The 10,554-nt window shown below is 37.2% G+C and overlaps 1 protein-coding gene across 1 annotated transcript in view; it reads left to right on the top strand.

Annotated features, from left to right (window-relative positions):
* Positions 1-5,946, top strand: part of LOC109586819 (uncharacterized) — an 8,166-nt gene extending 2,220 nt beyond the window's left edge. Inside the window, exon 2 of the mRNA XM_020003037.1 lies at positions 4,281-5,946. Within this exon, the coding sequence (XP_019858596.1) occupies positions 4,281-5,368 (1,088 nt within the window). The 3' untranslated portion in view covers positions 5,369-5,946. The remainder of the gene's footprint in view (positions 1-4,280) is intronic.
* The last annotated feature ends 4,608 nt before the right edge of the window (positions 5,947-10,554 follow it).

The following is a 10,554-nucleotide window of genomic DNA, read 5'->3' as shown; positions in this document are numbered from 1 at the left end:
GGGATCAAAGATGGCTGTGTTGTAAAATTTGCAGTTAAACTAAGAGGGGCAGGTGGACCAACCGTAATAGTGTTAGATGAGGATTTACTAGACCCTCAATTTGATCATGACTTCACAAACGAATGTGACACAGGAAGAGTTTACCAACGAGGTCAAAGTCAAGGGTTCTTGGGTTTATTTAAACATGATTACCACTACAAGCGTCCTTATGGTTGGAAAAGGTTAGCTCTCAAAGTTAAGGGCAAGTATCCACCAGACGATACCTGGCTGGGTACACTGGTAGCTGGGTCTGAGAGAACTGAAAGTTCAAAAGGTGAATGGCCAGTCTCTTATCATGGAACAGGAAGAGAAGGAGCAAAAGGTATTGCAGTTGAAGGATACGACAGCAACCGATGGAGGAAGGAACCATGCTATCATGGTCAAGGCCATTATTCTACTCCAGATATTGAAGTAGCTGCTAAATATTATGCAAAGCCATTTTATGAAAATGGTAAAAAATATGAAGCTGTTATGCAGAACAGAGTTAATCTCAGTCCTGGACACACTATCATAATACCAAAGGAGAAGACACGTGCTGGGGCAGAATATTATCTGACACCATCTGCTGAAGACCTAAGACCGTATGGGATATGTATCAGGGAAGTTAAAGAGGCTAGTAGTGATTAACTTTACTGAGTGAGAATAGACCATAGCTAACCATTTTAACAATGATATGACTTACTACTAGGATTTAAAATTATTTTTTATAAAAATTTCACTACACAGCCCATTCTTATCAAAACTAGTACTACAGATGTACTCCCACAAGTGTATTCTACATGCTCTAATTCCATTACTGGAAGGCATGTGACTGGAACATGCCTGGCAGTAATGTAGCAGAAGTGAGTAATATATCCATAAAGGCTGTATATCTATCAATAGACCTATTTGTATCGTAACCTGTCACTCTTCATTATGTCAGTATCTAAGGGACAACTACTAGCAGTTGCTTTAAATCAACTAGTGCAGCCCCCGGCCTATAGGATACTATCCAGAGACGATGATGTACAAGAAGAAATACGACACAATATAACTGATGCCACATATGAATTGATATGAGGCTCGATGTTGATATATAGTTATCCATATATTTATAATCCTTATATAAAGAAACCACAGCATGAGATACTAAGATAATCATAGCTGGATTAGATGAAAGCTCACTAACTGTGATGGTGGATGCAAATAGAACAATAGAAGATGCAATGTGGGAAATGGCACAAGAATATTCAAGCTTCATGTATCATCCACATTTTCATCCATTATTCATTCACTAGGGTACTCTTCGGTAGCAAGCAAATAGAGCTTGATAAGCCACTTACACGTTATTGTAGTATTGAGGGTGCAACGTTATTTACTGCAGATAGTGTATATGGTGGAGGGACTCCTTTCTCTTTATAAGTGATGAGTTAATAGACCCAGCATTTGATGATGACTTCACTCACTTCACTGATGATGGGAGGGTATTTAAAAGAGGAGGGTATCCTTACAGGCGACCGTACAGTTGGAACAGGGTAGCGTTAAAAGTAAAGGGACAGTATGAGAATGACATCTGGTTCGAAACTCCTCACCATTGTACTGAAAGATCACCAGGAAAATGGCCAGTATTTTATCATGGAACAAAAGAGATAGCTTCAATAAAGATAGCAGAAGGAGGTTATGATGGAGACAAGTGTAATGCTGATGCTAAATTTGGCCAAGGCCGTTACTCTCACCTAATATTGATCATGCTGCAACACATTCAGATCCATTTGAAGTAGATGGCAAAAAATACAAAGTTGTCATACAAAATAGAGTAAATATAAGGAATAGTAAAATAATACCAAAGGATATTACTGGCTATGGAGCTGATTACTATGTGACACAATCCAGTAATGACACACGTCCTTATGCAGTGTGTATCAAAGAAGCAACATTCTAAAGTACATGAATGTGTGTTCTCTACTAAACATTAATGAGTGAAAACTTAATGTACATGGACAATAACAATAATTTTTATATTTAGAATTGTCATGTTTATTAGTAACAAATAATTAATTTTTTATTGAGTTAATAATTTTAGAAATATTCAGCTTTGGTGTGGCTTTTGTTTTTTGTTGTTAGTCTTGTAGTACATTATACTGACTGAATGAGTAGAGCTTACAGAACTGAGATTAGTAGTTACTACATGATTGTATTTAAAATAAATATTACATTAAGAAACTTAGTTCTAGATAGAGTGGTGCTTCAAACTTACTCAGTACAGCTACTCCAATAGACTAGCAGCTCATCACAAAATGATCAGTACAACAATAAAAGCAATTTAATTCAAAGGATGATGTAATTATTCAACTGAGTAAATGTTCATGTTCAGGTTTATTATGTATACTAAATGGCTAATTAAGCTCTACTATACTATATGTAAGTGTGGCTCCACCCCTCATCTATTATAATCCATCCCATCCCTCTAAGATAGTAGTATTAAGATAATATAGATTAAGATAGCATATAGTAAGATAGTATTTTATCCCACCCACTGCATATATCCCACCTCTACTTTGAGACTAGCTCTATACCAACTGATTCCAGTGACAGTCCTTCTCTATACAGCACTGAAGACAAGGTATCATTCAAAATGGAAGTGGTTTCTTCTTCTTCTTCCAGTGCTCACCTACAGTTAGTAGCAGCTGCATTAACCAGTCTAATACCAGGGAGTAAAGTCATTACTAAAGATGATCCACTGTATACAACACTGGAGGATCCAAAACCGTTAACATATGAGATACTGCACAAGAATCTGATTGTGGAGAGCAGGCCAGAGCCTAATCCTGGGCTAGTTACACAAATTGATGAGCTTAGTTCCACCGCGACTCCAAAGAAAAATTTCACCACCATCACTGTTCGACTTCTTAATGGCCAATCTCACAAGTTTTCAGTGGATCCCAGGGCTACAGTGTATGGACTGAAGTGGTCCATCTTTAAGAGTAAAGGGTTAGATGAGTACTCACAGTATGATGTTAATAACATTGTACTCACCTTTGGAAGGAAGGAGCTCAATGATGATGATCAATTGCTGAGAGACTATGTATGGAATCAAAGATGGCTGTGTTGTACAATTTGCAGTTAAACTAAGAGGGGCAGGTGGACCAACCATAATAGTGTTCAGTGAGGATTTACTAGACCCTGAATTTGATCATGACTTCACAAACGAATGTGACACAGGAAGAGTTTACCACCGAAGTCAAAGTCAAGGGTTTTATTACCCCTACAAGCGTCCTTATGGTTGGAAAAGGTTAGCTCTCAAAGTAAAGGGAAAGTATCCACCTGATGATACCTGGCTGGGTACACTGGTAGCTGGGTCTGAGCGAACTGAAAATTCAAAAGGTGAATGGCCAGTCTCTTATCAGGGAACAGGAAGAGAAGGAGCAATAGCTATAGCAGCTGTTGGATATCATGAGGATAAACTAAACAGTAAGAATTTCGGAAGAGGTATTTACTCAACACCAAGTGTTAAAGTTGCTTCTGATTTTGCTCAACGATTTGACCATACTGATGGTAAAAGGTATGAGGCTATCATTCAGAACAGAGTTAATCTCAACCCTGGACACTCTGAGATAATTCCAGTGGAGAAGACACAACATGGAGCAGAGTATTATCTGACATATTCTTCTGATGACCTGAGACCATACAGGACATGTATCAGGGAAGTTAAAGCCATTAGTGCTTAACTTTTGATAGATTAACGAACAACATCATTGAAAATTATTAGGATTTAGTCTATTAGGTAGTTTATTAAAAATTGCAATACTTAATTCTGTTTTTTGCTTGATATAAAATGCTAGTATTCATAGTTACAGAAAGATGATAAAAGAAAGGAATCACCTTTTATGCTGGCCTAAATATTGACACTGATACAGGATAGGTCTATGCACCAATTTTTTAAAAGATAGGAGGCTAGGCTATCATACAAAACAGATTAATCTATTAATCCTGGACACACTACCATAATACTATCATTAACTATTTAAATTTTGAGACATTTGCAATTCTAAACATTATTCTACAAGTAAAAACCACAATGTGGTTTTCCCTGTGTAAACTTATACCCAATGGTCCACCCATTATATACACCCCATGGTCACAAGACTTTTGTTCTATATGAAATCTATCTCTGTGTCATTACAAAATATCACTCCAAATGGCAGTAGCTTCTTCCAGTGCTCACCTACAGTTAGTGGCAGCTGCATTAACCAGTCTAATACCAGGGAGTAAAGTCATTACTAAAGATGATCCACTGTACAAGACACTAAAGGACCCAAAGCCACTAACATACCAGGTGATGAGTCAGAATGTGATCGTTGAAACCAGACCAGAGCCTGATCCTACAATAGTAGTACCACTGGAGAGGACAATGAACATTGAACTACAGCCACTAGCAGCTAACAAGACAAGCGAAGAGGAAACCTCTAGTGAAGGAACCAGTTCAAATGTCATCATCACAGTTCAGTTCCTCAATGGCCAATCTCACAAGTTTTCAGTGGATCCCAGGGCTACAGTGTATGCTCTGAAGTGGTCCATCTTTAAGAGTAAAGGGTTTGATGAGTACTCACAGTATGATGTTAATAACATTGTACTCACCTTTGGAAGGAAGGAGCTCAATGATGATGATCGTCTACTGACAGGCTGTGGAATTAAAAATGGGTCTGTCGTACAAGTTGCAGTTAAACTAAGAGGAGGAGCTGGACCAACCATACTAGTGTTAGACGAGGATTTACTAGACCCTAACTATGATTATGATTTCACAAACGAACGTGACACAGGAAGAGTTTATCAGCGAGGCCAAAGTCAAGGGTTCTTGGGTTTTTTGAAACACGAGTATCACTACAAGCGTCCTTATGGTTGGAATAGAATAGCTCTCAAAGTAAAGGGAAAGTATCCACCAGATGATACCTGGCTGGGAATACCGGTAGCTGGGTCTGAACGAACTAAAACTTCAAAAGGTGAATGGCCAGTGTCTTATCATGCAACAGGAAGAGAAGGAGCAGAAGGTATTGCAGCTGAAGGATACGACAGCAAACAATGGAGGGAGAAATGTTATCATGGTAAAGGTCATTATTCTACTCCAGATATTGAAGTAGCTGCCAAATATTACACAAAGCCATTTGATCAAAATGGTAAAAAATATGAGGCTGTCATGCAGAACAGGGTCAATCTCAGTCCTGGAAACACTATCATAATACCAAAGGAGAAGACACGTGCTGGGGCAGAGTATTATGTGACATATTCTTCTGAAGACCTGCGACCATACGGGATATGTATCAGGGAAGTTAAAGAGGATAGCAGTGACTAACTTTACTGAGTGAGAATAGACAATTGCTAACTATTAAACAATGATATGGCTTATAATTAGGATTTTAAAAAATCATTTTTTATAAAAATTTCACTACACAAACTGTTCCTGTCAAAACTAGTACTACAGATATACTCCCACTAATGTATTCTACATCCTCTAATTCAATTACTGCCAGGCATGTGACCGGCTCATGCTTCACGTGTTGTAGCTGAAGTCAGTAATATATCCATAAGGGCTCTCTATATCTATCAAAAGACCTGTTTGTATTGTAACCTGTCACTCTTCATTATGTCAGTATCTAAGTGACAACTACTAGCAGCTGCTTTAAATCAACTAGTGCATTGCCCCTTTAGGATACTATCCAAAGACAATGCTATTGGAATAAAAGAGGTACCAAAAGAAATGTGACACAATATAACTGACGCCAAATATAAATTCCTATGAGACTCCATGTTGATAGATAGTAATCCTCGTATTGATAATCAACATATCAACTCTATAACTATGAAATGAAGCTAAGAGAGAAATTTAATACAAACTTTAAAAACATTCACATCACATGCTAAAAGCATGATGTGGTTTCACTGTGTAAACTTATATCCAATAGTTTAATATTTTTCACCAAGTATTTTGTTCAGGCTATTACTCTACTCCTGATATTAAAGTGGCTGCTAAATATGCTACAGACTTTCAAGTGGAAGGTTAAGGCCTTTTCACACAGGCAAAAGTAATGTGCATTGATTGTATAGTGGAAAATTTTCAAGGGCTATAAATTTCATGGATTTCACAATTTTTTGAAGATTCGCAAAAAATACTTTCATGAAAATCAAATTATTACAGTACAAGATAGCAGGCAGCATAAATTTGTGAAAATTAAATCCACAAAATAAATTTTTAGGCAAATTCGCAAAATTTACAGCCCTAAAAAACTTGCACTATACGGTATCAGGGAAATATAACAACTGGATTCAATATAACTGAACTAAACTTTTCACTTGAGAATCAGATTAGTTATGAGATATGTCAAATAATTATTTTTAAAAACTAGTGCTATCAAATAGCATTTTAATTGCTGTTTGTACCTTTACTATGAAAATGTGTGATTAGTGACTGTTTCTGGTGATAAGATTTTGCAAAGTGCTATACTAACTAACTAACTCATTCATTATGAGGCATGGAAAGACCACATATCATCTATAATAATATGTGGACTAAACAATGATGTGAGTTTAGGCTAATGGAACTTCCAATAGTCTAAACTCCCATCATTGTTTAGCCAGTGACATAAAGTCATTGTTAGAGTTACTATAAACACATCCACCTACACCTGCATAAACTGCCCACACTTTGTTTCCCTGGCCACTCCTTAAACTACACAGAACTCTAATAAATATAACAGAAGTCAGCATTATATCCATAAAGGCTGTATAGCTGCTAATTCATTGACCTATTTGTATTGTAACCTGTTGCTCCTGTTCAGTTCATCATTGTGTCAGTATCAAAGGAACGACTACTAGCAGCAGCTTTGAATCAGTTCATGCATTGCCCCCTTTAGGATACTATCCAAAGATGATGCCATTGGAATAAAAGAGGTACGGGAAGAAATGCAAAGCAATATAATTGACGCCGAATATGACTTGATACGAGGCTCAGTGCTGACAGTTAGTAATCCACGTAGTGATAATCCATATATCAGGAAACCACAGCGTGTACTAAATAAAGATACTGAGATAATTATAACTGGATTAGAGGAAAGGACACTACCTGTGATGGTTGATGTAAACGGAAGAGTAGAAGATTTGCAATGGGATATCGCACAGAAATATCCATATTTAGATTCTATAGATCCAACTAACATTAGGCTAGTCTTTGGTGGAAAACAGTTAGAATCTGATAAACCACTGACACATTATGGTATTATGCGCCGTTCAAATTTGGTTATTGTAACACGTGTAAGTGGTGGAGGGACTCCTTTCTCTTTATAAGTGATGAGTTATTAGACCCAGCATTTGATGATGACTTCACTCATGTCACTGATGATGATGGGAAGGTATTCAAAAGAGGAGGGTATCCTTACAGGCGACCGTACGGTTGGAACAGGATAGTGATAAAAGTAAAGGGACAGTATGAGAATGACATCTGGTTGGGAGCTCCTCATCATCGGACTGAAAGCTCACCAGGAGAATGGCCAGTCTCTTATCATGGAACAAAAGAGATAGCTTCAATAAAGATAGCAGAAGGAGGATATGATGGAGACAAGTGTAATGCTGATGCCAAATTTGGCAAAGGCCATTACTCTATACCTAATATTGATCATGCTGCAACACATTCGGATCCGTTTGAAGTGGATGGCAAAAAATACAAAGTTGTCATACAAAATAGAGTAAATATAAGGAACAATAAAATAATACCAAAGGATATTACTGGCTATGGAGCTGATTACTATGTGACACAATCCAGTAATGACAAACGTCCTTATGCAGTGTGTATCAAAGAAGCAACATTCTAAAGTACATGAATGTGTGTTCTCTACTAAACATTAATGAGTGAAAACTTAATTTACACGGACAATAACAATAATTTTTATATTTAGAATTGTCATGTTTATTAGTAACAAAATTAAGCTTTTGTTGAGTTAATAATTTTAAAAAATATTCAGCTTTGGCGTAGCTTTTCCATGGCAGGTTGTACTTTTGTTGTCAGTCTTGTAGTACATTATACTGAATGAATGAGCTTACAGAACTGAGATTAGTAGTTACTAGATGATTGTATTTAAAATAAATAGTACACGAAGAAACTTAGTTCTAGATAAAGTGGTGCTTCAAATGCACTCAGTATTATGTAGGACTATTGGCACTCACTACTGTATAAGCAAATTAAATAAAGGATGATACATTAAGGTTTATTATGTAAACTAAATGAGCTAATTAAGCTCTACCATACTACATGTAAGTGTGGTTCCACCCCTCAGCTATTATAATCCATCCCATCCCTCTAAGATAGTAGTATTAAGATAATATAGATTAAGATAGTATAGAGTAAGATAGTATTTTAACCCACCCACTGCATATATCCCACCTCTACTTTGAGACTAGCTCTATACCAACAGATTCCAGTGACAGTCCTTCTCTATACAGCACTGAAGACAAGGTATTATTTAGAATGGAAGTGGTTTCTTCTTCTTCTTCCAGTGCTCACCTACAGTTAGTAGCAGCTGCATTAACCAGTCTAATACCAGGGAGTAAAGTCATTACTAAAGATGATCCACTGTACAAGACACTCAAGGACCCAAAGCCATTAACATACCAGGTGATGAGCCAGAATGTGATCGTTGAAACCAAGCCAGAGCCTGATCCTACAATAGTAGTACCACTGGAGAAGACAATGGACATTGAACTACAGCCACTAGCTCATGACACTAGTGATGAACCAGCCTCTGGTGGAGGGGCCAGTTCAAATATAGTCATCACAGTTCAGTTCCTCAATGATCAATCCTACAAGTTTTCGGTAAACCCATCAAAAGCTACAGTGTATGGACTGAAGTGGTCCATCTTTAAGAGTAAAGGGTTTGATGAGTACTCACAGTATGATGTTAATAACATTGTACTCACCTTTGGGAGGAAGGAGCTCAATGATGATGACTGTCTATTGACAAACTGTGGGATCAAAGATGGGTCTGTCATACAATTTATAGTTAGACTAAGAGAAGGAGCTGGACCAACCATACTAGTGTTAGATGAGGATTTACTGGATCCTAACTATGATTATGATTTCACAAATGAATGTGACACAGGAAGAGTTTATCAGCGAGGTAGAAGTCAAGGGTTCTTGGGGTTTCTAAAACACGAGTATCACTACAAGCGTCCTCATGGTTGGAATAGAATAGCATTTAAAGTTAAGGGGAAGTATCCACCTGATGATACCTGGCTGGGAATACCAGTGGATGGGTCTGAGTGAACTAAAACTTCAAAGGCAGAATGGCCAGTCTCTTATCATGGAACAGGAAGAGAAGGAGCAGAAGGTATTGCTAGTAGAGGATATGATGGAGCAAGATTAGTAAGAGATTGTTTTGGAAGAGGCTTTTACTCAACACCTGATGTTGAAGTTGCTGCTGATTACGCCTCACGATTTGACCATACTGATGGTAAAAGATATGAAGTTGTGGTACAAAACAGAGTTAATCTCAATCCTGGACACTCTGAGATAATACCAAAGGAGAAGACAAGAGATAAAGCAGAGTATTATCTGACATATTCTTCTGATGACCTGAGACCGTATGGGATATGTATCAGGGAAGTTAAAGAGGCTAGTAGTGCTTAACTTTTGATAGATTAATAAACAGCATCATTGAACATTATTAGGATTTATTAAGTAGTTTATTAAAAATTACAACACTTAATTCTGTTTTTTGCTTGATATAAAAATGCTAGTATTCATAGTTACAGAAAGATGATAAAAGAATAATAGAAAAGAATCACTTTTATACTGGCCTAAATATTGACACTGACACAGGATAGATCTATGCAACTAAAGTCGTCTTTTGTTAAAAGATAGGAGGCTAGGCTATCATACAAAACAGATTAATCTATTAATCCTGGACACACTACCATAATACTATCATTAACTATTTAAATTTTGAGACATTTGCAATTCTAAACATTATTCTACAAGTAAAAACCACAATGTGGTTTTTACTGTGTAAACTTATACCTAATGGTCCACCCATTATATACACCCCCTGGTCACAAGACTTTTGTTCTATATGAAATCTATCTCTGTGTCATTACAAAATATCACTCCAAATGGCAGTAGCTTCTTCCAGTGCTCACCTACAGTTAGTAGCAGCTGCATTAACCAGTCTAATACCAGGGAGTAAAGTCATTACTAAAGATGATCCATTGTACAAGACACTAAAGGACCCAAAGCCATTAACATACCAGGTGATGAGCCAGAATGTGATCGTTGAAACCAGACCAGAACCTGATCCTACAATAGTAGTACCACTGGAGAAGACAATGAACATTGAACTACAGCCACTAGCAGCTAACAAGACAAGCGAAGAGGAAACCTCTAGTGAAGGAACCAGTTCAAATGTCATCATCACAGTTCAGTTCCTCAATGGCCAATCTCACAAGTTTTCAGTGGATCCCAGGGCTACAGTGTATGCTCTGAAGTGGTCCATC

The sequence above is a fragment of the Amphimedon queenslandica genome, unplaced genomic scaffold (genome assembly GCF_000090795.2).
Source record: "Amphimedon queenslandica unplaced genomic scaffold, v1.1 AMPQUscaffold_12772, whole genome shotgun sequence".
In the NCBI taxonomy this organism is placed as follows: Eukaryota; Metazoa; Porifera; class Demospongiae; order Haplosclerida; family Niphatidae; genus Amphimedon; species Amphimedon queenslandica.
Note: the sequence above shows the minus strand (reverse complement) of the source record. Positions and strands in the feature narration are given on the sequence as shown.